At 44.7% G+C, this 27056-nt stretch overlaps 1 protein-coding gene across 1 annotated transcript in view; it reads right to left on the reverse strand.

Annotated features, from left to right (window-relative positions):
• Nucleotides 1–27056, reverse strand: part of LOC116980897 — a 56770-nt gene that overhangs the window by 19883 nt on the left and 9831 nt on the right. The window contains exons 3-8 of the mRNA XM_033033511.1: nt 26881–26905; nt 25919–26032; nt 22810–22941; nt 18168–18349; nt 17201–17318; nt 11971–12546 (exon numbers count right to left, since the gene is read on the reverse strand). Coding sequence (XP_032889402.1) covers nt 11971–12546; nt 17201–17318; nt 18168–18349; nt 22810–22941; nt 25919–26032; nt 26881–26905 — 1147 coding nt within the window. The remainder of the gene's footprint in view (nt 1–11970; nt 12547–17200; nt 17319–18167; nt 18350–22809; nt 22942–25918; nt 26033–26880; nt 26906–27056) is intronic.

Here is a 27056-nt window from a genome sequence, read left to right on the forward strand (position 1 = left end):
TGTGTCGAGAATGGATGAGAATGTGGGATAACATAGAAGTAGTAAGAATGGGTGATTGTAGGTCGGTGTGGACCATGGGCAGCAAGACCTGTTTCCATGCTATATCTCCAATCTAAACTAAAGATGCTGCCTGACCTGCTGAGTTTCTCTAGCATGTTGTGTTTTGTTCAAGATTCTAGTAACTGCAGTTTCTTGTATCTTTCCACATTAGTTTCAGTTCAGTTTAATTTATTGTCACGTGTGCCGAGGTACAGTGAAAAGATTTTTGTTATCTGTTATCCAGTCAGCAAAAGACAATACATGTTTACAATCAAACCATTTACAGTGTTTAGATACATGATAAGGGAATAACGTTTAGTGCAAGGTAAAGCCAGCAATGTCCGATCAAGGATAGTCCATGGGTCACCAATGAAGTAGATAGTAGTTCAGCGCTGCTCTCTGGTTGTGGTAGGATGATTCAGTTGCCACATGGACCTGAAATTATATTGCCTTCCACTATTTTTCCACATTCACAATAATGGAATTATAAGGGGTGTGCAATTTCAATGGAAATGGTTCAGTTGAGATAACAAATGAAGCAACGCATACAGTAAGATGGCCCATCTATCAGTCACATAGCCGCCATTGGAAGAATGTCTGAGTTTGGTCTAGAATTTGCGCCTATATGATCTGTGATAGAGTGAAACCAGAAACCTCTGAAATTGCGTGATTCTCAGAATGATGACTGGAGTGCTTTTTTAAATTTATACATAGTTTTTCTCACTGGAATGAGCTTCATGAATGAGTATAGGACCTGTTCTGCTCAGGGATTGGGCTCCTACCAAGAGTAAGATGGATGCCTGTGCTCTCTGACAATAGCCCGTGTAGCAGTGGCTATTAATACTATGCAGACTGCAGTCCTCTCACCAGAACCAGCTTCAATGTTCTCACAATGAGCACAGCACAGAAATCGGCCCGAGCCAGCCATGTGCAGTAATTTCAATTCATGATATGTGGTTTGACATAAATGTTCTGATCTGAGCTGCTTCTGAACTAGTTATCCTGTGCATGGAACAACTTTGGCCTGTAGTATTCTTCCTGAAAAAAAATACCTCTATAGATAAATCTTGAGCATCCCTGCAATGTGAGGAAGCAGGGATCTACTCAGAGGTGCCATAAGAGGGAGACAGAGAGCGCTGAAACTGCACACAGCAATATATAGAACACAAAAGGATAACAAACTTGCATCAGTTTCCAATCTGTGTCTTTTTTAACTAGAATGTTGCCTGAGATGGAAGATTGCAGGATGAGAAGAGACTGGTTTGGCTGGAAACACAAGAAACTGCAGATGTTGGAACCTCGAAATTTCGTTCAGACTGAAAGGTCTGAATGACAATAAAGGAAATTCAATTCAATTCAATTCAATTCAAAACCTTAAGCAAAAAAAAAAAGGCTGGCTGAAGGCCAAAAGGCAAACTCACAGGTAACAAGAAAATTTGGTGTGCTGTTGATAGCAAGGAGGATGGTGTTAAACTGCAGGACAATATTGATAGTTTAGAGATACAGCATGGAAGCAGCTAAACACATTTCTAAACATCAGCCCACCAATTCCATGCCGACCATCACTCACCCGTTCACATTAGTTCTATATTACCCCACTCTTTCATTGACTCACTTCACACTGGGGAAGATGCAGTGATTGAGTGGATGATAGAAAAAGAGGCTCTCACAAAAGTATCTTGATAAGTACTTGAATCACTATGTACTGGTGAATGAAATTAATGTGGATAATGACTCTTTGACAAAATCCACCAATCTACGGTGCTGTCTGTATGGAATTTGGACGTTCTTCCCGTGACAGTGGGGGTTTTCTCCGAGATCTTCGATTTCCTCCCATGCTCCAAAGACATATAGGTTGGATTTTTTGGTATAAATGTAAATTGTCCCGAGTGTGTGTCTGTAGAATAGTGTTAATGTTTGGGGATTGGTCAGCGGGGACTCGGTGGGCCGAAGGGCCTGCTGTAGCTCTGTAGCTCTAAACTAAACTAAACTGAACGGCACCACCCAATCCCATGATCTCCACCACCAGGAAGGACTATGGCAACAATGCAGGGAAATGCTATCACCTTGGTTCCTTCCAAGTTGCACACCATCTTGATTTGAAAATAATATTGCCAGTTCTTTATTGTTATTGTGTCCAGATTCTGAATCTCCCACTCCAACAGGAGGATGCACAGTTCAAAATGGTGGCCTGCCACTGCCTTCCAAAGGCCAAATATGGATAAGAAATAAATGGTGACCTTGCCAGCGAAGGCCAGATCCAGAAGAATAGATACATTATCTGATACTGATTCGTATTTATGGAAGCTTTCCTGGGCTTAATTCCTCATGTTTTTGTAAGGTGAAACTTTTAAGTGTCCCTTGTTCCTTGACGGATCAGCATTGCCACATGGAGCGTAGACAACTCCAGGAGTAAATACAGTGTGGTAGTTACCAGGACAGTTGCAGGAGATCTCTAGTTACAGTTCAGCTCAGGTTGTGGATTAAAAGACAATCTGTTTATGGACATTTGTGGATGGCCTGAGATGCCCTGTTGCTAGGTGTGTGACACTCCACAGCGCTGGGAAGTTGGCCATGGTTCTCAACCCTAGTACCCATACACTCAGACCTCACTCCTCCATTGTTGTATTAAAGCAAATTAGTCATCTGTTCCTTGCCTTGGGCAATGCACCGCATGCTGATTGTATATTCAGAAAATATCTCTGGTGGAACCCTAGATGACCAGAAGCAAAGGAAAAGCAAGGTGGTGTCTTTGACAGGCACGAGTAAAGCAGAGCAACTGAGGCTAGATGTGCAGGAAAGAACTGCAGATGTTGGTATTAACCGAAGATAGACACAAAAAAGCTGGAATAACTCAACGGGTCAGACAGCATCTCTGGAGAAAAGGAATAGGTGGTGTTTCGGGTCAAGACCATTCTTCAGATCTGAAACGTCACCTATTCCTTTTCTCCAGAGATGTTGTCTGAACCCCTGAGTTACTCCAGCTTTTTGTGTCTTCTGTGAATAGGTCTCATTCTAGTGGGCTGCAAAAGTCTGCCACCTCTTGATGTGACTCTCAAGTGACTTCCTGCCGAGTCACTGATATTCAGGCACATCATGTGCAACCCTCTCCTGTTAATCCCGAGGGTCAGATGTGGACTTCTGTCAACATCACCTCTCTTTTGATTCTGTCTCTCCTGAAAACCAGCTCTTTGAGCAGTACGAGTGTCAGGGGTTATGGGGCGAAGGCAGGAGAATGGGGCTGAGAGGGAAAGATAGATCAGCCATGATTGAATGGCGGTGTAGCTGAATGGCCTTATTCTGCTCCTTTTGTAACTTTTGAACTTTATTAGCTTTGGTGTTTCGTTTAGTTTAGAGATACAGCACAAAAACAGGCCTTTCGACCCACCTAGTCCGTGCCGACCAGCGATCTCCACGCACAAACACTGTTTTTCACACACGAGGGACAATTTACAATTTTACCCAAGCCAATTAATCTACAAACCTGGACGTCTTTGGAGTGTGGGAGGAAACCGGAGCTCCCAGTGAAAACCCATGCAGGTCACCGGGAGAACATACAAAATCTGTACAGTCAGCATCTGTGGTCAGGATTGAACCCAGATCTCTGGAGCTGTAAGGTAACAACTCTACCACTGCGGTTCTAATCTGAAATCCATCATAGCGCCCACTGATGTTAATGATCGCCATTCCTGACCTGCAGAATATGCAAATCTTTCAACATAAATACCAATACAGAAACCTTTGTTACAAACAGGGAGCAGAGAACCTGTGAGACAGTAGACAAATTAACATACACTGAGCAATAAGCCTAGTACTGGATGAACTCAGTGGGTCAGGGAGCATCTGTGGAGGGAAAGAACAGACACATTTTTGATCAGGAACCTTCTTCAGACCCGAAACATCATTTGTCCATTTTCCTCCACAGCCTGAATCTCTCTGTCAGTGGATCACCAATTTCCTGACAGACAGGAAGCAGCATATGAGGCTGGGAAAGCACATCTCGGGCCCGCAGACCCTGAGCCTAGGAGCACCGCAAGGCTGCGCAGTCTCTCCTCTCCTCTACTCTCTCTACACCAATGACAGCACCTCCAAAGACTCCTCTGTCAAGCTTCTCAAGTTTCTGGATGACACAACCCTGATTGGACTGATCCAGGATGGGGAGGAATCTGCCTACAGACAGGAAGTGACACATCTGGTGTCCCAGTGCCTTCGTAACAACCTGGAGCTCAATGCTCTTAAGACATTGGAATTGAAAGTAGACTTTAGGGGAGCTCCCCCTCCCCTCACCCCCACTCACCATCAACAACACCACAGCCATATCTGTGGAGTCTTTTAAGTTCCTTGGAACCATCATCTCCAAAGAGCTGAAATGGGGGGGCCACCATCGACTCCACATTCAAAAAGGCCCAACAGAGGATATACTTCCTGCGGCAGCTGAGGAAACACAATCTGCCACAGGCAATGATGGTCCAATTCTATACTGCCATCATAGAGTCTGTCCTCACCTTCTCCATCATGGTCTGGTTTGGCTAGGCCACCAAGCACGACATCCGGAGGCTGCAGCGAATGGTCCGATCAGCTGAGAAGGTTGTTGGCTGCAACCTTCCCTCCATTGACGAACTATACACTGCAAGGGCCAGGGTAAGATCATCTCTGACCCCTCTCACCCTGGCCACAAACTCTTTAAAGCACTTCCCTCTGGAAGGTGACTCCGGACTGTCAAAGCCTCCACAGCCAGACATAAAAACAGCTTTTTTTCCACGAGTAGTAGCTCTACTCAATAACCAAAAGTCTGTAGCCTCCTTTTGCTCTGGTATTTTATTTCATTCACATGTTTAAACTATAATGTTTTAATGTTAATATTAATGTTTAATATTTTATGTGTCATTCTTAATTGTTAGTGTATGTCGTGTTGTTACTTGTGAGCGGAGCACCAAGGCAAATTCCTTGTATGTGTGCATACTTGGCCAATTAACGTATTCATTCATTCATATTGCCCGAACCGACGAGTTCTTACAACACTTTGTTTTTTGCTCAATATTCTAGCACCCGCAGTCTCACGGGTCCTTGCATTTATCCTGAGTCTGATTCCCAGAGTTAAGGTAGAAAATCCATGTCAATATCAGCCTAACTTTTCATATAACATGTGATTGTTATTAAGCCACTCTAAATTGCTGCAGTCATATGCAAAAGCCAGCAGGTTGGAGCTGATTTGCTGAGTAGGTCTCTGGTTTCAACATCCACCTCCTCACCTACATCCAACCGTACACACTCTTCCAAGTGAAAATATCCCCCTCGCATCTGACAAAAGGGGCAACGAACTATGAAATGTAATGATTTATGGAATGCAGTTAAGATTAGCTGGAATTCTTTCTGATGGTGGGAAAGAGCTAAAGGACAACGTTGCTGTAGCTAAACAATCTCTTGGGCAATGTTTACAGACACTGATAAGGGATCAAAGAGATTTCCCAATATTTGATTTGATTTCGTGTCAGTGTACTCAACTAACTTTGTTATTAAACAAAAAATAGAGTACTCGAGGAGGAGTACAGTGTGTTACAGCATCTGTGGAGGAAATGGTTAGATGACTCTTCTTCAGGGTCCCCTCCACAATGTCCCTTTCCATCCATATCTGGCAATATTTCACTCCTCCTCGTCTCTCCTTATCTGACACTCTTCTGACTCCTTTTCACCTCCTGTCTTTATCACTTACACCACCTACCTTTCAATCAACTCTGCTAGTTAATTTCCCCCCTCATCTGTATCAACCTATCACTTGCCAGGATTTGTCCCATTCCCACCTCTTGTTTCCAGCATTCTCCCCCAGTCCAATCAGTCGGAAGAAAGCTTCCGACCTGAAGCATTGACTGTCCATTTCCTCCACAGATGCTGCCCGACCTTTTGAGTTCCTCCAGCATTTTGATTTTTGCTCAAGATTGCAGCAACTGCAGTTTCTTGAGTCTTCTTTGAGCTTTGTACTTTATCAACCCCCAAACTGACAGTAACTTTTGCTGTGAAGTACAAATTTCTTCTACAGTCCCAGCTAGATTTTTCGTGTCAAAGGTAAACGTGGTTCAGAATGAAAGAACCGTTCATGAACTTGCTGGAACAGTCTATGGTACATTGACTCATACAGGCAAATGTTTACTCCCCGAAAAACAAGTTGCAGTACTGATAATGTAAACACTTGGGCCAATCTTTCAGCAAAAAGTACAAAAGTCTAACATGCTCTCAAGAGGAGAATATTGTAATATGTATTGCGATGGTTTAGGTTTAGATGTATTATTGTGTGCGTGCTAGTTAATCAAATCAGATAAAGACACAACCATGGGGCAGGGACTGCTCCGTTCTGGTGAAGTGGTGTCTCTTGCATGAAATGTTGAACCTGAGCCCTAAATATCCTCTCAAGTACAGAGAAAATGTTGCATGACAGCATTTTGAAGAGTGGAGAAAGTTTCTTCCTGTTACTCTGTTCAGTATTCATTTCACAATGGACACAACTTAAAATAGCAAATTACTTGTACTATCTAGTCAGCAGGACGTGGTAACAAAAGAGGGAGTGCAGAAGATCCACTAGAATGTTGGAATGGAGGGCTGTAGATACATGGAGGGATTGGATAGACTTGGCTTATGCTCATTTGAAAGCAGAAGGCTGAAGGATGACATAAAATTATAAGGACAACAGGTAGAATAGGTTGTTAGATGTTGTTCCAAATGCAGGAGAGTCTAGAACTAGAGGGCACATGTTTAAAGTGAGAGGGGAGAAACTTAAAGGAGATCTGAGGGGTCAATTTTTCGCAAAAAAGGGTGGTGGTTATTTGGAATGAGCTGCCAAGGTAGAGGTTGAAATAATTACATTTTAAAAGCATTTGAACGGGTGCTTGGATAAGAAGGTAGTGATAGGAGCATAATAGCAAAAGGATTTGAGTATAAGAGCAGGGAGGTTCTACTGCAGTTGTACAGGGTCTTGGTGAGATCACACCTGGAGTATTGCGTACAGTTTTGGTCTCCTAATCTGAGGAAAGACTTTCTTGCCATAGAGGGAGTACAGAGAAGTTTCACCAGACTGATTCCTGGGATGTCAGGACTTTCATATGAAGAAAGACTGGATAGACTCGGCTTGTACTCGCTTGAATTTAGAAGATTGAGGGGGGATCTTATAGAAACGTACAAAATTCTTAAGGGGTTGGACAGGCTAGATGCAGGAAGATTGTTCCCGATGTTGGGGAAGTCCAGAACAAGGGGTCACAGTTTAAGGATAAAGGGGAAATCTTTTAGGACTGAGATGAGAAACATTTTTTACACAGAGAGTGGTGAATCTCTGGAATTCTCTGCCACAGAATGTAGTTGAGGCCAGTTCATTGGCTATATTTAAGAGGGAGTTAGATGTGGCCCTTGTGGCTAAAGGGATCAGGAGGTATGGAGAGAAAGCAGGTACAGGATACTGAGTTGGATGATCAGCCATGATCATATTGAATGGCGGAGCAGGCTCGAAGGGCCGAATGGCCTACTCCTGCACCTATTTTCTATGTTTCTAATGAAGGTACATGAGATTAGCATAGACAGGCATTATGGATCCAAAGAACACACCTGTGATCAATTCTGTGATTCTACAATCTATCTCATTGCTCTTTGTGATGCATTCCGTGCCCAAATTAGTCTTTACCTGTATTCACCAGAGACTGCACCTTAAATTGTTTCATTCCTGTAAGACACTCAGGATATCTTGAAGTCATGAAAAGTGTTTCAACATCACAGAGTAATAGAGGAGACAAATAGGTCCTTCGCCCCACACAAGGCTGGCATGTTGATACACCCTTCTGGAGTATGTTACTGTAGTCAGCCAGCTTTATCACACAAGTTCAAGTTCAAGTGAGTTTATTGTCATGTGTCCCTATATAGGACAATGAAATTCTTGCTTTGCTTAAGCACACAGAAAATAGTAGGCATTTACTACAAAACAGATAAATGTGTCCATATACCATGATATAAATATATACACACATGAATAAATAAACTGGTAAAGTGAAAATAACAGAAAGTAGTCATTAATAATCAGAGTTTTGTCCGAGCCAGGTTTAATAGCCTGATGGCTGTGGGAAAGTAGCTATTCCTGAACCTGGTTGTTGCAGTCTTCAGGCTCCTGTACCTTCTACCTGAAGGTAGCAGGGAGATGAGTGTGTGGCCAGGATGGTGTGGGTCTTTGATGATACTGCCAACCTTTTTGAGGCAGCGACTACGATAAATCCCCTCGAAAAGTAGTTTACTACTTTTTGTAGTCTTTTCCTCTCCAGGGCGCTCAAATTGCCGAACCAAGCCACGATGCAACCGGTCAGTATGCTCTCGACTGTGCACCTGTAGAAGTTAGAGAGAGTCTTCCTTGACAATCCGACTCTCCGTAATCTTCTCAGGAAGTAGAGGCGCTGATGAGCTTTTTTGATAATTGCGTTAGTGTTCTCGGACCAGGAAAGATCTTCAGAGATGTGCACGCCCAGGAATTTGAAGTTCTTGACCCTTTCAACCATCGACCCGCTGATATAAATGGGGCTGTGGGTCCCCCTCCTACTCCTTCCAAAGCCCACAATCAGTTCCTTGGTTTTGCTGGTGTTGAGGGCCAGGTTATTGCGCTGGCACCATATGGACAGTTGCTCGATCTCTCTTCTGTATTCTGACTCATCCCCATCAGTGATACGCCCCACAATAGTGGTGTCGTCAGCGAACTTGATGATGGAGTTCGCACTGTGGTTCGCTACGCAGTCATGGGTATAGAGTGAGTACAGCAGGGGGCTGAGCACGCAGCCTTGAGGTGCTCCTGTGCTGATTGTTATCGAGGCTGACACATTTCCACCAATACGAACAGACTGTGGTCTGTGGATGAGGAAGTCGAGGATCCAGTTGCAGAGGGATGCGCAGAGACCCAGTTCTGCGAGTTTGGTAACCAGTTTGGAGGGGATGATTGTGCTAAATGCCGAGCTGTAATCAATGAATAACAGCCTGACATATGAGTTTTTGTTGTCCAAGTGGTCCAGTGCGGAGTGGAGGGCCAGCGAGATCGCATCCACCGTTGATCTGTTGTGGCGGTACGCGAACTGCAGTGGGTCCAGGTTTTTGTCGAGGTAGGAGTTGATTTGCTCCATGATCAACCTCTCAAAGCACTTCATCACCACCGGCGTTAGTGCCACTGGTCGATAGTCATTGCCAACAGAGTTCAGTACATCTCTGCTAATTGTACAACAGTGGGAGATACACAGAACTGCCAAATATACGATAGTGGCAGTTATTTTGAACCATGCCATATGATGCCAACAGAGTTCAGTACATCTCTGTTGGCATCAGTACATCTCTGCTAATTGTACCCTTGGCTAGATTCAGTGTATCTCCAGCTGTTGTATCCTTGGCATGGTTCAAAATAGCTGCCACTATCGTATATTTGGCAGTTCTGTGTATCTCCCACTGTTGTACACTTGCATAGTTTAGGATATCTTCATCTATCATGTCCTTGGTACGGTTCAACCTAACTTAGCAGGCTTCAGTGTATCTCCCACGATTGTTCACGTGGCATGGTTAGTGTATCTCCCACTATTATAAACCTGGCAGAGTTCATGATACCTTCCACTATTGTACACTTGTTATGGTTTCAGTGTATCTCCCACTCTTGTATACTTGGCAGAGTTTAGTGTAACCCCCACTATGGTACCACTAGTCTTTTCAGGTGAGGCAGAGGTTCACTTGCACCTCCTCCAAACCTCATCTACTGTATCCGCTGTTCCAGGTGTGGACTCCTATTTATCGGTGAGACCAAGCGCAGGCTCGGCGATCGTTTTGCTGAACACCTCCACCTAAACCTATCTGATCTCCCGGTTGCTAAACACTTTAACTCCCTGTCCCAATCCCACGCTGACCTTTATGTCCTAGGCCTCCTCCATTGTCAGAGTGAGGCCCAGCACAAATTGGAGGAATAGCACCTCATATTTCACCTGTGTAGCTTATGAATATTGACCTCTTTAACTTCGTAACCCTTGCTTTACCTCTCTCTCCACCCTTTCCCCATCCCAGTTCTCCAACCAGTCTGACTGTTCCTGATTACATTTTATCTCTGTTTGCTTTGTTGTTACCTTCTCCTAGCTAACAATGATCTATTTTACATTTTCCTTGAGCTTCATCCCCTTTGATGTCTCATTCTCATACTTCCTTATCTCTGTACCTCCCCCTCCTCTGAGTCTCAACCCGAAACGTCATCCATTCCTTCTCTCCAGTGATGCTGCCTGTCCTGCTGAGTAACTCCAGCATTTTGTGTCCATCCCCGCTATGGTACACGTGTTATGGTTCAGTGTATCTCTCACTAAGGTACACATGGCACAGTTTAGGATATATTCCGCAATCGTACCCTTGGCACAGTTCAGTACAGGTGCTCCCCGACTAACATACTATGCCCATCCCCTTCCCAAAATAACTCACTGAGAGTATTAACTGTCTCAGCAGCATCTGGCTGCACCTGGAGCACTTTCTGCAGCACGCCGCCTTCTGGGTTTGCACTGTCACATTGCCGACTAGTTTCTGATATAAACTTGAAATTACAAACTGTCCAGATTGCACTAGGGATTGAGTGCTGGAGAGACAGTTGACGGCACGGAAAGAAGGCACCCGGGAAAGGCTGGGTTAGCACCCCAGTCTGTGTCTTTCGTGAGAAAGTCACCCAATAAAGTTACGGAAAGGCCTAATGAACCACCATGGTCTAAAAATCCATCAGGTAGGAATGAAATGCTTGGAGAAGGAGAAAGAGGTGCAGCACACAGGCCTTGAACCTGGTGAGGTGCAGGAGGAGCCCGGCCAGGACTCACCCCACAGAGCCCAGTCCCTCCACGCACTAGAATCTCTCCACCCCTGCAGAGTAGTTATTAAGATGGCTGATCCGTGGGCGGTTGTTGCTGGGACGCAAGTTGAGGCCTGTTCAACCTCGGCTGGGTCGCCTGGGCGAGGGTGTCTGATGTTGTGAGACCCGAAACACCCGATGACCCCAGATCACATCACTGAGGATGCTTTTTCACAGCACAAAATTATTTGTGAAAGTGCGAGGTTTATGTAAAACGCCTATTGCATACTTAGCTAAATTCAGTATATCTCCCAACTTTGTACCCTTGGCACAGTTCAGTATATCTCCACTGTTGAACTGTGATGTGCTGACCCGTGCCATTTTTAAGTAGCCACTGTAATATCTGTCATTGTTGTATATTTTTTCATAGCTTGTTATATTATTGTATAATATGATACAATTACACTATCAGACATGTATGGTTCAGTGTATCTTTAACCCCTGTATTTTTCCTATGTCTGTCACTACTCTACGCTTGCATTGTACAGTGTATAAAGCATCATTTTATTATTTGACTGCCAGTGTATACTTGCACCATTAGTGTATGGGTCACTATTTTATACTTCTAACATTCAGCATTTCTGTATGCTTGCATAATTCATTTTGTCTGCCACAGTTAACATTCTGCACTGTTCATTGTTGTGATTACATGTACCATTTGACTTTCAGTTGATGTAAGATTCTGATGATAAATATTTATTCTGGATATTACTGGTGCACTTTTCAGTGATGCTGTACAATTTAATTGGGACGACAGAGATTGCTGCTTGATATTTTACATGCGGCAGTAAACAAAAAATGGAATGAAGGAGAAAACCAGCCATTTTGGATTATTTTATTTCAATCTTTGAAAAGGGTAAAACTCAGCTGCAAACATAATGTATATAAACGTCGACATATTTTGATAATAGCTCTAATTTCAAATATGTTGTGAATTTCTGTCTTCAGCTCTGAAGTGTAATTGTATCTAGAAGTGAGGAAGTTTAAGTTTGTCATGTAATTGGAATCATGAGAGATGCATGGCCTTCATATATTAAAATGAAATGCATTTTCAATCTAAGTATCTGTCTGTGTGTTCGCAAACAGGGAAGTCATCTCATCCATAGCCCTTTTGATCCACTTGATATATTTTGACACCTTTGTGTAGATGCCATATTTCCCTTTTTGTGCACATCCTTCTCCCCAACTCACAACACCAGTCAAGAACCAAGTGCCCTTGTGTTTGGTGACATGTGGTCCACCACTGTCTCCTTGACAAGCATCTTGCATCGCAATATCGTAGCCAGCACAGAACATGTTAGAAGTAACTGAGTATCGACTGGACTCAATACACTTCGTCCGATCGACAAAAGGCACAGTGAGTTGCTGGAGCTTGAGGGATGGCACACCACGGTCTTTGACACGGCCCCAGCCACTGATTAATGCATTCTGCTGATTCATCAATACTTTTTCTGCAAAATGTCTTTGGGGCAGACAGATTGGTACCACATTCTCGTTCAATTGTAGAGGTTTCTTCAACATTATAATTGCAATGTCATTGTCAAAGGTGTGTTTTTGGAAATTAGAATGAGCAACGATCATTAGAACATCTCGGCGTTGCTCTGTACCTTCTTCCACTTTGACATCAAATTCACCTACATGGAGTGACAGAAATTCCCAAATAAGTTTTTAACTAATGGTCGAAGTTCTGTCAAATTATTTGCAAAATAATGGAGTGCCGAGTGTATGTTTCTACTTTGCAATCTGGACCAACTGCCAGTAATTTTACAACTTGCTACATCAATCTAGTGTCTTTGGTGTCATGAGAATTAATTTGTTCTACTCACTTTTGTACCCTCTCGAGGAAAGCCGAGAAGGTAATTGCAACATCTTAGCCATCTCTTTTCATGGTAATAATTATATTAATATAAATAACAGTGCAAACACTACATCACCACCTCAATTTACTACAACAGCATCAATTTATATTTAACGTACCATTAATATAATCAAATGTCATGCAATGCTCATATTATCCAACAAAATAATATGAAGATCCAAAAGAGGAAAATTACAAGTAGTTGACCTAAAACAAAGAGGCAGCTTTTAACAGAGGTTGAGAATGTAGTTTGCAATATAGATGCAATTCAAATGTTTTGGACATTGGAGACACAGCAGAGGTTGAGGAATAGTTAAATCTGCATTCCTCAAGCACAAGAACTGGCGAGCCTTTCACATCCTGGAAAATTGTGGGACTGATGGGGATGACAAAGAAGTGGAGAAACAAGGTGATGGAAGGATTTACAAACATGGATAAGAATTTTAAAAGCATTGAAATTATGGAATAATAACCAGGATTCAGGAAACCCAAGAGAGATTGGAGGCAGAGACAGTGCCAGTTATGATACAAGCAACAAAGATCATGAATGTCCAAATTCTGTGGACACAGGGTGGAAAGATAGAGTTGGACATAGATGAGGATTTCAACAGTGATTTCAACAGCAACAGGATGGAAATAGGTTGTCTTATTCCTTAGGAATATATGTTGGAAAATCATCTTAGGGTCAGCAGGTTGCCTAAATACCTCCGTCTCCTCTGCATCGGCGACCAAGATGTGGTGTTCCATACTAGGATGTCTGGGAACGTGGGTTCCCTGTCATAAAGGAGGCCTTTGCACGTGTCTCCTGTGTCCCATAGTTCTGCTTACGCTCACCCTCCCCACAAACACAACATGGTCAGAGTTCCTTGATCTTCACCTTTCCTGGTCCTCACTTTTCACCCCATCAGCCTCCGCGCCAACACATTGTCCTCCGACACTACTGTCACCTCTTAAGGGAACCCACCACATCTTTCCATCTCCACCCCGTTCCACCCTCCGCAGGCACCAATCCCTCTGCAACTTCTTGGTTCACTCATTCCTTCCCACCTGGACGACCACCTCCCAGGTACTTTCCCCTGCAACCACAAGAGATGCAACACCTGCCTTTAGAACTTCTCCCTCAACTCCAACCAGGGACCCCAGCAATCCTTTCAGGTTAGGCAGAGGTTCACATGTACCTCCTCTAACCACATCTATGGCATCCAGTGTTCTCGATGTGGGCTCCAGTACATTGGCGAGACTAAACATAGACTTGGCGACCGTTTCATTGAACACTTACGCTCGGTCTGCCTCCGGCATCTCCCGGTTGCCAAGCTTTTCAACTCCCCTTCCCAATCTCATTCCCATTCCCATACTGACCTTTCAGTCCTGGGCCTCCTGCATTGCCAGATTGAAGCCACATGCAAATTTTAAGAACAGCACCTCAAATTTGCCTTACAAACCAGAGGTATGTACATTGAAATATCCAATTTTAAGTAGCTTCTACTTACACTCCCCTCCCCTTTGCCCCCTTCCTCCACCCTAGTCATTTTACCAGTTGCACAATTTTCCACTTTATTTCACTCTGGAGTTTACCACTTCCCGAGCCAACAATGAACCCACCAGGCCCTGAGATCATTTGTGGCCGGCCCTGATTGATTCTGCTCTTCTATCATTCCAGCTCTCAATCCAGAGATGTTTCATCCAGAGATGCTGCCTGACCCACTGAGTTACTCCAGCACTTTGTGTCTATCTTTACCAGAGGGAAAGGTGGATCAATGGCAAGAAAAGTGAATTTGTGTGGAACAAAAGAGAATGTTTTAGACATCAATATTTATACGGAAGAACCATTACTGGATGTTGGACAAGCAATATGATGGTGACTAGAGGGAGGCTGAGATAGATAGTGCTTAAGTGGAACTGTGGGCTGCCAGCATATATGAGAGAAATTATATAGTACTCTGAATGAAGTTGCTGAAGATACAGACCATCAGGTCAAGTGCTTTTAGCTGTTTTTAATCCTTTTAATTTGTTCAGTTCTTTTTCTCTATTGATAAGTATTAATTCATCTATTTCTTCCCTGCTCTGCCTAGTTTTCCACTATTATTGGGATGTTATCGAAGGCAAGTACAAAATATTTGTTCAGTCTCTGCCTTTTCATTATTTCCTATTATGAACGCAAGTATCATTCTCCTAAGGACCATTTGTTTAAGCTACTCACATTTTTATATTCATATAGAAATTCTTACTGTCTGCTTCATATTTCTTGATAGTTTACTTTCAAGACAGTTATATTTTCTCTCTCTCTCTGTCTTAAGTTATCTACTGCTGGTTTCCCAATATTCTGGCCTACTATTAACGCCGGCAACACTGCTTGGCTTTTCTTACAGTTCAATGCCATTTTCTACTTCCTCAGTTGCTAAAAGCACATCAGTCTTCTTTATGAACTGTTTTAGTGTTGCTGTGGGCCAGGGGTATGATTGGATGGATTCAAATGTGCTGATCTGGAAAAGCTGGGCGTAGATTTGGAATGTGACTGTCATTTTCAAGGACTGTAGGAGGAATCACAAGAGGAATAGATCGGGTAGATGCACAAAGTCTCTTACCTAGAGTAGGTGAATCGGGGGGTGAGATTGCAACCTTCACGTGGTCCGCCCTGTTTCGATGAATGCAATCAACCCGGCGTGCACAATCAAATAAGATCAAATAGAACAAGTTGTCATGCAACTTTAAGCTGTGCACGCCATACGCAAGAAGAAGAAGAAGAAGAAGAAGAAGAAGAAGAAGAAGTAGAAGAAGAAGAAGAAGAAGGTGAATCGAGGACAAGAAGACATAGGTTTAAGGTGAAGGGGAAAAGATTTAATAGGAATATGAGGGGTAACTTGTTGACACAAAGGGTGGTGGGTGGATGGAACAAGCTGTCAGAGGAGGTAGTTGAGGCTGGGACTATCGCAACATTTAATAAGCAGTTAGACAGGTACATGGACGCAGGCAGGTGGGACTAGTGTAGCTGGGATATGTCGGCCGGTGTGGGAAAGTTGAACTAAAGAGCCTGTTTCCACACTGTGTCACTCTGTGACTCTATGAATCCGGTTGGACGGAGACAGTTTGAAGGACAGTAAAAAAAATTTAGTGTAAGGATAAGAACTTAAGAAATAAGTCAATTGGCACTGGAGCATGCTCTGCCCTACTGTGAGATCATGGCTGGTCTGGCTAGGAACTCAGCCCCATGTTTTTGCCTGTTCCCATCAGCTTCAACTCTCCAATAGAACAAAATCCTGTAATCTCAATTCTGAATGTATTTAATCACTCGGCTGCTGCAGCCTGGGGCAGAGAACTACAATCATTCAAGCATCTGAGTGAATATCCCAGGTACATCCCTCATATCTATCTTAATTAGGATGCTTGGTGGCACAACTAACAGAGTTGCTGCCTTGCAGCTCTGATGCCCTGGGTTTAGTCCTAACCTCTGGTTCTGTCTGGAGTATGTATGTTTTCCCACTGACTGTGTGGGTTTCCTTCCATATCCCAATGACGTGTGTTTTGGTAAATTAGTTATCCCCTGTAAAAGATCCCTCAGGTATAGCTCAATGATAGAATCTGAAACATAATTGGAATGTAAAGACAGCATATTACAGGGAAGATTAGTGGGTATAGGATTGCTCCATGAACCAGTATAGACAGGAAGGGCCAAAGGATTTTGTATGGAAAATATGGACTGAAACCTCTCGACTCATTAACAGGGTAGTTTACAACCAGATGTCATGAACACCAAATTCTCCAGTTTTCAGGTAACCTACTACCTCTCTGTCCATTTCTTTCTTCTTTTGACCTACCCAGGTCCTATCCTTTTCAACTCCACTCCAGCCCCCTATCATCCATTTATTCACCATTCCTCACCCACTCCAGTTGTCCATCACCCTCACAATCCCCCGACTGTTCCCAGCTGCCGATCCCACCTTTCCTATTCCATTCACTACTTTCCTATCAGATGCCAGCATCTGCAGCCTTTCGTTGCCTCCACCTTTCAGTTCCTCGACTCTATTCCCTGCATCTGCAAATCAATACTTTCTTACCTGGATCCACTTTATCACTTGCTAGCTCTTGTGCCACCCCTCCCTCCGCCTCTTTGTACTGACTCCGCTCATTCAATCCATATGCTGGGGTCCGACCTGAAAAGTCGACTGTCCATTTCCCTCCAGTGTTGCTGCCTAACCTGCTGAGTTCTCTCAGTTGATTATTAGTTGTTCCCGATTCCAGCATCTGCCATCTCATGGGTCCCCATTAAAAATTATTAGATATAAATATTAATTGAAGAAATGGATTTTTACAAAAGAGGCAAAAACACAGAAAATATTAGAGTCAGTGCAACATTTGACACTGAACCTGAAATAATTTAAAGTAAGAATCACTATTTGTCAATGAAGTAATGAAGGAAAGAGAGTCCCTACCTGCAACAGCAATAATATTCCTGGTCTGGTTAAGGCAATGGGCTGCAGTCAGCAGGAACCATTCACTTAAAATCGTGGCTCCACAGAATCCTACGCCCGTTTCATCAAGTAAAAGAACCTGGTGGTTAATTAATAATCAAAATAATTATTGGACACTTTGGGCGTTGTGGTAATTCAGCCAGGAGGTCACGGACAAAGACTTTCAGTGTGGAGTTCTCCCTGTGATTACATGGGATTCCTCTGGCTGCTCTGGCTTTCTTCCACATTTCATAGACATCAGTTTGTTTAATTAACTGGTCGTGGTAAATTACTCCATGTGGATGGGTGGTCAGAGGGGAGCTGATGGGCTTGTATGAGAGAGAATAGGTTACAGGGATATAAGTGGAGATTCACAAAAAAGCTGTAGAAACTCAGCGGGTGCAGCAGCATCTATGGAGCGAAGGAAATAGGCAACGTTTCGGGCTGAAACCCGTCTGAAGAATTTTAGAACAATTTTAGTGCGTTTAGGGAGAGAACTGGAGTGTGAGATTTGATTGAGTGGTATATTAAAGGGTATTAAAGGGCATGTGTATGGTGGAGAGGACAGTGCAGAGAATGATACTGGGGATACTAATGCTATGATACTATGCTATGAGCAAGAGGATGGGATTACACTGAGTGGAATATTAAAGTTTATTGGAATGAAGTCGATGAGTGGGATTAAATTGCGTGGAATCTCAATGACATGGGAAAAGACTGGGAGTGTGGGATTAGGTTTGGTGGGATATATAAGGTATGGGGTGTACACTGGGTGGTGGGTTTGGGAATGGGGCTGTACCCTAATTGGTGCATGTGGCAATAAATATGAACTTGAACTTGAGATTAAAGTGCCTGTGATCTGTTTTTGTGCTGGGAATGGAGTGACTATAGACTTGGCTTCTGATTGTGAAGTGGAAGCCTTTCCACTCTTTAAATGCATGGTAAGTACCTGCCATGGACATTGTCCCAGGGGGCAATCCAGGCCTCCCACGATTCTCACCATTGCGTCAGATTTTATACCTTCTGTAACATCCAGATTGGCATTGGTGTCATTTACCATACTGCTGTTACTTAGCGTAGAATCGATGAATTCTGTATTGATGTCACCAACGGTTCCACAGGGATTACGTACTGTTCAAAGGAATAAAGAAAATTAACGTGTTTATTAAAGATTTATCAATCCATTCAGATGTAAGCATTTTATGACTAGCTTGAACACCAAAACGTTTTCAGAGGCATTTATTAGATTCCTTTATTGTCATTCAGACCTATCGGTCTGAACGAAATTATGTTGCCTGCAATCATACACAGAACCAATAAAAACAAAACATACAATAAACACAAATTAAACATCCACCACAGTGAGTTCACCAAGCACATCCTCACTGTGATGGAGGCAAAGTCTTAGTCTCCGTCTCTTCCCTCCTTGTTCTCTCTCTGCGCTGAAGCGATCGATCCAGGACGGAGATGCCGTCCTCCAGTCCAGCGGACCTCCGTGGTGATGTCGCCGCCGCCGAAAGCCGGAACGCCGTCTCCGCTCCGAGACGGCCCGCCACAGCATCAGCTCCGGGCTAAACATTATGCTAAAACCAAAATGTTAATTTGTTTTGAGAGGGTCTCACACCAGAGTTTCAGCAGCAGAGTGGGTTCCAGACACAGAGTCATAGGATCACGGAGCACAGCAAACAATTCAGTCATCAATCCATCGAGAATGAAACCTGCTGTTTCTCCCTCGCAGATGTTTTCCAAGTTACCTCAAATTAATATCCTCTGGTTATCAACTGACATTTTTAACGGATGCTCCTTATTAATAGAAAATAGGTGCAGGAGTAGGCCACTCGGCCCTTCGAGCCAGCACCAGATTCCAGGTTAAAAACTGTGGCTCTGAAACCAGACAGACAGGCAGGAATTGTCCAACACTAGAGGTTATAGCTACTAGATGAGAGGGGGATGGTTTAATGGAGATGTTTTTTTTTTACACAGAAAGTGATGAGGGCCTGGAACACACTGCAAGTGGTGGTGTAGGAGGCAGATGCAATAGAGGAATTTAAGAGGCTTTTAGATAGATACATGGAATTGAAAAGGATAGCGGGATATGGATCATACAGGCGGATGAGATCAGTTTAACCTTGCATCATCTTCGGCACTAATAGCTGCAGGAAGTATGTTGTTAATCTGGAAAGAGTGGAGAGATTTATGAGAACGTTGCCAGAACCGGAGGGCCTGAGCTACAAGGAGAGGTTCGGCAGGCTAGACTTTATTCCTTGGAACGCAGGAGGCTGGAGGGTGATCATATAGATGTATATAAGATCATGAGGGGAATAGATGGGGTGAATTCATAGTGTTCTTACCCAGAGTAGGGGAATGTGTCTAAGGTGAGAGGAAAAATATCTAATAGGAACCAGAGGAGCAACTTTCTCACACCGAGGGTGGTGGGTATCTGGATTGAGCTGCCTGAGGAGGTAGTTAAGGCAGGTACTATAATTACATTTAAAGGACATTTGGACAGGTACATGGATTGTAAATGGGACTAGCGTAGATGGGGAATCTTGGTCAGCATGGATAAGTTTCCAATCATGTATGATTATGACCAACAGAAAGTTATCCTACAAAGAGAAACTAGATGGTTTAGGCTTGCATTCCTTGGAGTTGAGAATAATGAGGGCTGACATTCAAGCATAAAATCCTGAGTGTGCTTGGCTGGGTCGACAATGGGATGTTTACACTGGGGAACATAACTATAGGATAAAGGGGCTCGCTCATTACATTTGAGGTTTGTAGAAATTCCTTATGGCTGGATGTGGAGGGTACAGGAGGTGGAAGCTGGATAATGGGAAGAATTTAAAGAAGGTGGGGTCCAGCCACAGTAATGGAGGCTGTTGCAAAGTCCCTCCTTAGAGACTAAATCTAAAACAAAGGGGCCGAGCCAGAGAGATGACCAAAGACCAAAGTGATTCTTAAATGAACGGAGCGCGGTGTAGGTCACAGCTCCACAATATCCTCCCACTGGGTGGACACTTGTAATCTATTTCTCCACCCCAGTGCCCAGAACATCTATTCCTGACCCTGACAATAAACTCAACTATTCAGACTTCTTGTCTGGAAACACACCCTCACTCATAGAAAAATAGAAACTTGAAACTCCCAACTCAGAGAGATGTGTGGCTGGGGATAAACTACAAACTTAAGGTTAAGACGTGGATCCGTCATGTTACAAGTAAACAGCGGCTGAGGGTCTGAATGACCCATTTATTTTTGGTACACAGATGGCTGATGGTGATTTGAGAGGGAGGGAATATATGAATAGTTCAGCAAATCTAGGAATTTTGAGAAAGGATAGGAAGATTCGATTGGGAATTTGAGTTTCACTGTACCTTAATTGGTACATGTAACAATTAACTGATCTTTGAATCTTTGAACCTTTGAAGATTTGGAAGTGGACAGCGGCAGGGAATGATGAAGGCTTGAACAAACATGAAGAGAATAATTGTGTAGTAATTTGTGGAAGAGGGTATCTGACCGGACACCACCATCATTTACCCCTTGCTGCTACTTAAACCAGGGCCTTCTTGCAGGTAAAGTCATTCACCTCCCGACCCACGTTGTGTCTCTCTGTCTTTCGCTCTCAGATAATGAGCTTTACACAGTGAGGAATCATGTGAAATAATCACTGAATTTTATTTTAAATGAATGTACCTGCATGTTATACTGTTTAGTTTGGAGATACAGCGCAGATAGTCCAATGAGTGTGCGATCTCCGCACATTAACGCTATCTGACACACCCTGAGGACAATTTACAATTTTACCAGAGCCAATCGGCCTACAAACTTGGATATCTTTGAAGTGTGGGGAGGAAACCGGAGATCCCGGTGAGAACCCACATCGGTCACGGGGAGAACGTACAAACTCCGTGCACTATTGAACCCAGGTCTCTGGCCCTTTAAGGCAGCAACTCTACCGCTGCACCACCATACTGCCCGCACTGTTGAAGTGGTTTGCTACTTGTGTGTGACAGCCTTGCTGTAAGTTTCAGTGGGTTAATCCATTACAATGCAGGTACTACTTCTGTTCAAGTGGTACTTTCTGAATGAGTCCAGGAACAACGACCGTGGCCATGGTCAAGTGTAACTGAAGTAGCGTTACTCCCTCCTCACTTCCTGGAGTGCTCCACTGGCTCGCTACTGTTTGTGATGTTTGCTTTTCAAATATATTCAAGTATTCCACCTGTCTTCCTCTTGCAAAAACGGAATGCATTTATAGCATGTCTCAATCTCATCAGGTTAGTTCACCTCATCAACTGCAACTCTCCAGAATGCAGCTTTCTTTACTCCAGAATTTAGTGTCTACCTTTAAAATAAATCCGTGGTCCGCTGAAGAAACAACACGATAGACCACTTTGGAAGTGCAAGTTTTGCTGTACACTTCATACTGTAGAACACATCATAATACACCTTGAGTGAATTAATGGGGTTAGATTATTTTTTTTAATCTGTTGTCTAGAATTAATCGATACTCACCCTATGTACCTTACATCAGATTTAAATTGGAATTCCGATTTTTTTGTTTTGCTATTTGTCAATTTTTTTGTGCCCGATTATTTGGCGGCCAATCAACTGCTGTCTCTAAGGGGGTTGTGTCCAATCACCGACCAGCTTGCCTTAAAATTCCCATCCAATCAACAAATCGGTCTCCTCCCGTCTAATCAGCTGCTGTCTCCAAGGGCATTGTGTCCAATCACATTAATGGTAATTAGCAGCTACAGTAAAGGTTGGAAGCCAGCGGAGGTACTGATAGTCAGACGGGAGCAGGAGAGATTAAGACAGTGTATAATCCATAGCACCTCAGTGTACAATTTCATAATATATACTAAATAACAGGACTGACAGACCTTGGCTGGGAACCTGGGGCTCACCAAAATTGTTCCCAATTGGGCCCCGCACCTCCTAAGGCCGGCCCTGACTTAAACTATTGGTCTGCCAGGGAGGGGTCCTACAAAAATGATCAGAATTGTCTACATCCGTGGAAACAATCGTTGGCAGGATACGGTTCTCAGTTCTCAGATACGGTTCTCAGTTCTCAATCTCGTTTGTGGCCGATTAAATTACTATGAACTTTGTCAGAGAAAACAACATAAGACATAAGACTTTACCAGAGACGCTACCTGACACATTGAGTTACTCCAGCACTTTGTATCTTTTTTTTGTAAATCAGCATCTGCAGTTCCTTGTGGACACATAAGACTTCAGTTGGCCAATTTTATTATACTAAAGAATGCACTGAAATCAGGTTTGTGACGAGGGTGAACACCATCTGGTCTGCAAATACACTCTGCCACTGCATCAGCTTTACATGAGAAATAGAGAAAGCCTGAGTGAAGAGGGAACTGTAAGGATTTGGTTTGTTTGTGATTTTAAATAAGCTGAAGAATGAGGTCGTTATGACAAACCGAGACTCGGTTTAGCTGTTAGCCTTCACAGCCTCGCTCTCTACTGATGTTGGGACACAAAGCCACCAAATTATTCTTCACCTTCTGCCCCCCAGCAAATATGCAGAGGTTGAGAAGATTGTAAAAAGCATACTAGGTGCTTACCTGCGGGAATGCATAATTTCCCATCGATATCAAGTAAAAAGTCCTTAACGCAAGAACATTTTACCCGATCTTGCTGGACTTGGCAGTAGTGCTGGCAGCCTCCATTATCCAGACTGCAGAGCTTTGGAATTTCTGGAAGACAGTAAATATAAACTGAAGCAGGGACCTGATTCTCACTGTGGGCCAGAGGCCAGGCTCCCAGACTCATCTCGCGATCCCAGTAGGATGTGTTTAGTTTACTTTGGTTTAGAGATACAGCGCGGAAACAAGCCTTTTGGCCCAGGAGTTTGCGCCGACCAATGATCCACATACACTAGCACTATCCTATACACTGGGGACATTTTTACAATTTTAGTGAAACCAATTAACCTACAAGCCTGTATGTCTTTGGAATGTGGGAGGAAACCGGAGCAGCCGGAGGAAACCAACGAGGACAAACTCACGGTACAGCACGAACACAGGTCTCTGACACTGTAGGGCAGCAACTCTACTGTTGCACCACCCTGCACCGTGGTGGAAGATCAGACAGGAGATGACCAAGGAGAGCAGGCTCCACCAGGAGTAACTATGAAGAGTTTGAGTTTGTGGCAGTAAGGGTTTATGTTGTTTATGGGGGAAGTCAGTGCTCAGGGTACAACCCACACCATGGTTTGCGAAAGACAACACTGGTACCTGCCCAGCTGTGGCGTGATGAATTTCTCATGGGCAGCTGACCTGGGTGATTTAATAACCATTACCTGGTCTCAAGAGGTGAGTACGCTTCACAGTCCATCCAACTCCGATTTAACCTTCTACCCTGCTATCCCTTTACTACCCACTGATGAATCAGAGAGGCGGGGGTCAGAAACAAGCTTAGATTTACCCACTTGCTTCCCCTGGCTTGGCCTGACAGTCATCAGGTTTAAATCCCAGATGATTAAGATACCCATCTCAATGCACTGAATGCTCAATAATGTGGAGTGAGCTTCATACGAGCTGAAGTTTGAGCTTGCGGCTCTCTTCAGCTGTGAGGGAATGGGTTCATGACAACAGAGGCCTGCTAAGTGGGCTTTTAATGAATTTGATTATGGGGCTAGAAAGTTGTACTCTCTTGGGTTCCATAACAAACCCATGAGCCTTTCTCGTCCAGAATTCCCTCCAGGGCCGGATTTAGATGAAGAGAGGCCCTAAGCTATTTCACTTGTGAGGCCCCCACCCCCTTCCAATCCCCCACCCCCACGACTAGAGGACCATGACTATCTGACAGTGACAGTGTGACATTTTTAGATCCTACTGTATGTTGTCATTAAACAGTTGGTTTTAAAATACATATTGGATTCACCGCTGAGCGGGCGATGCCTTACCTGGATCGCTGTTTGAAGGTCCGGAGTGTTGGGCCTGCTGCTTCAACAACATGGAGCTGCGGTTTGCGGAGCTCCCAGCCTTGGGCCGCGCTGATTTAAATATCGGGGAGCCCTGGGAACCCTTTGCCGAGGGCCACCAGTGTGAATCTCCACCCAGCTCAGCCTGTGGACTTCGGGAGCCGCGGTCTCCAGTAGGAAGTGGCTGATTCGGAAGTGCAAGCCACTAAGAATGTTCTCCCATTCTGACGTCGGATGGTGACCCCCAAATTTCATTGTACCAATGGCCATGAGGGGGGGGGGGGGGTCCAAGAGTAGGGGGTCCGTTGGAGATGGGAAAAGGGATCATCAAAGGGGGCGAGGACTCCTTCCCATGGAAGAACGGTGTGAGGCATAAGCGCCGGAAGAAGAGCTCCAAATCGCGGCGGGTGCGGAACTCATTGAGGTGGGGACGGAGGGGGACAAAGGTGAGGCCTCTGCTGAGGACAGACTGTTCGGTATCAGAGAGGGGGAGGTCGGGGGGATGGTGAACACACGGCAGGGATGGGGGTTGGAGCCGGAGGAAGGCAGGTGAGTGGACTGAGGCCAAGGCGATGTCTGGTGGAGGGGTGGTCAGGGGGTAAGGGGGTATGAGGACTGTAGTGTGGGTGGGGAAGAGCTGGGGTCACATGGTTTGAGGGGAATGGGGAAGACCCAGTGGAACAGCCACTGAGATTACAAGGGTTGGGGGGGGGGGCTAGCACTAGAACCCAGCGCAGTCAAACCCGTGGGAGTGGGAATCTGGTGCGAGGAAACGTCAGGCCCGGTGCTGAGTCCAGGCTGCAGGTAAGGCGATGGCTGCGGCTGCTGGAGGGCGGTGGAGTGGCCAGGGTCAGCGGGCAAACAGTAGGAGGTCCCGTGGGCAGATGGCCGGTGGGGCGGCAAGGTTTGACGGTCCGGTGAGGCAGCAAGGTGAGTAGGCCCCCCTAGATCTCGAGGCCCTAAGCTTAAGCTTGTCTAGCTCAGCCATTGGCCCATAGTTCCAGCACGTTCTCTCTGTGATCACGTGGATTTGGAGCCAGTGTTGGAGCTCCGACCGTGGGTGCCTGTTGACTTTAACATCATGGATCTTCTAGCCGCGGGCGCGGCGGGGACTTTAAAATCGCAGAGCCTGAGATCTTTTGCCGAGGATCGCCAGTGTTGGAGCTCCGATTCCGGGGCCTGTGGACTTTAACATAATGAAGCCGCGGTGTCCGGTAAGAAGCGGCTCATTCGGGAACTCCTGTTCTGATCCGTCCCGACGTCGGAGTTTCGATCAATCCGACGAGAGGGCCTGAACATCTTAGCGGCGACTGCAGAGGGTTCAAGGCCCCGACCACGGGTGAACAAAGGAGGAAGATGACTGAACTTTATTGCTTTCCATCACAGTGAAGAATGCCGATTCCACTGTGGTGGATGTTTATGTAAAATCTATTGTGGATTGTGTTCTTTTTACTTGTATGGTATGGTAACTCAAATATCACTGTACCTTAATTGGTACATGTGACAATAAATTTGAACTTGAACTTGATTTCTCCCACATCTGAAACACATGTAGATTGGTTGTTTAATTAGTCGCTGTAAACTGTCCCCAATGAGTATGTATTGGTAGAATCATGGGGAAATTGATGGGGGATTGGTATAGCATCATTGTAAGTATGTGCTTGGTAGTTGATGTGAACTCAGTAGGATGGAGGTGCGATATGACTCTTACACCTTTGGATAAGATTGCAAACTCTCCCGGATCTTACCGATTTCGCAGTTGTTGCCTTTGAAGCCTTGCGTGCAGTTGCATTGATACTGGTTGATGCCATCGCGACACTTGCCTTGATTCTTGCATGGATTGGATTCACACTGGTTCCCATCTGCAGGAAGAATGTGGAACATGTTTATGAAATTCCAGCTTCCTTCCAACAGGGTGCACTTCAAGGTACACAAAAATGCTGGAGAAACTCAGCGGGTGCAGCAGCATCTATGGAGCGAAGGAAATAGGCAACGTTTCGGGCCGAAAGCCTTCTTCAGACTGATGTAGGGTGGGGAGAAGAAAGGAAAAAGGAAGAGGAGGAGCCGGAGGGCTGAGGGAGAGCTGAGAGGGGGAGGAGACAGCAAGGGCTACCGGAAATTGGAGAATTCAATGTTTATGCCGCTAGGGTGCAGACTACCCATATGATGTGCTGCTCCTCCAATTTCCGGTGGTGCTCACACTGGCCATGGAGGAGGCCCAGAACAGAGAGGTCGGATACGGAATGGGAGGGGGAGTTAAAGTGCTGAGCCACCGGGAGGTCAGGTTGGTTAATGCGGACAGAGCGGAGGTGTTCAGCGAAACGATCAGCAAGCCTACGCTTGGTCTCACCGATGTAGATCAGCTGACATCTAGAGCAGCGGATGCAATAGATGAGGTTGGAGGAGATGCAGGTGAACCTCTGGAACGACTGTTTGGGTCCTTGAATGGAGTCGAGGGGGGAGGTGAAGCGACGTGTAGCATCTCTTGCGGTTGCAAGGGAAAGTGCCCGGGGAGGGGGTGGTGCGGGAGGGAAGGGAAGAATTGACCAGGGGGTTACGGAGGGAGTGGTCTTTGCGGAAAGCAGACAGGGGGGGAGATGGAAAGATGTGGCGAGTGGTGGGGCCACATTATAGATCCCTTACTCGGCCAAAAACTCAAGCAGAGCAACCATAACTGAAAGAGATTAAATAAAAAGTTGTGGTTACTCACCTACATATTTATTCCAGAATTCATCCTGAAATGAGAAGGGAAGACTGAATTGGACAGATAATACTGTGAGGTGCACCGGTAGCCATCAGCTAAGTATTCGCCATTGTCTGCACTCTGATGTTTAGTTTGGTTTAGTTTAGAAATACAGCGCCGAAACAGGCCCTTCGGCCCACCGG

This window comes from Amblyraja radiata, chromosome 14 (genome assembly GCF_010909765.2).
Source record: "Amblyraja radiata isolate CabotCenter1 chromosome 14, sAmbRad1.1.pri, whole genome shotgun sequence".
Classification (NCBI taxonomy): Eukaryota; Metazoa; Chordata; class Chondrichthyes; order Rajiformes; family Rajidae; genus Amblyraja; species Amblyraja radiata.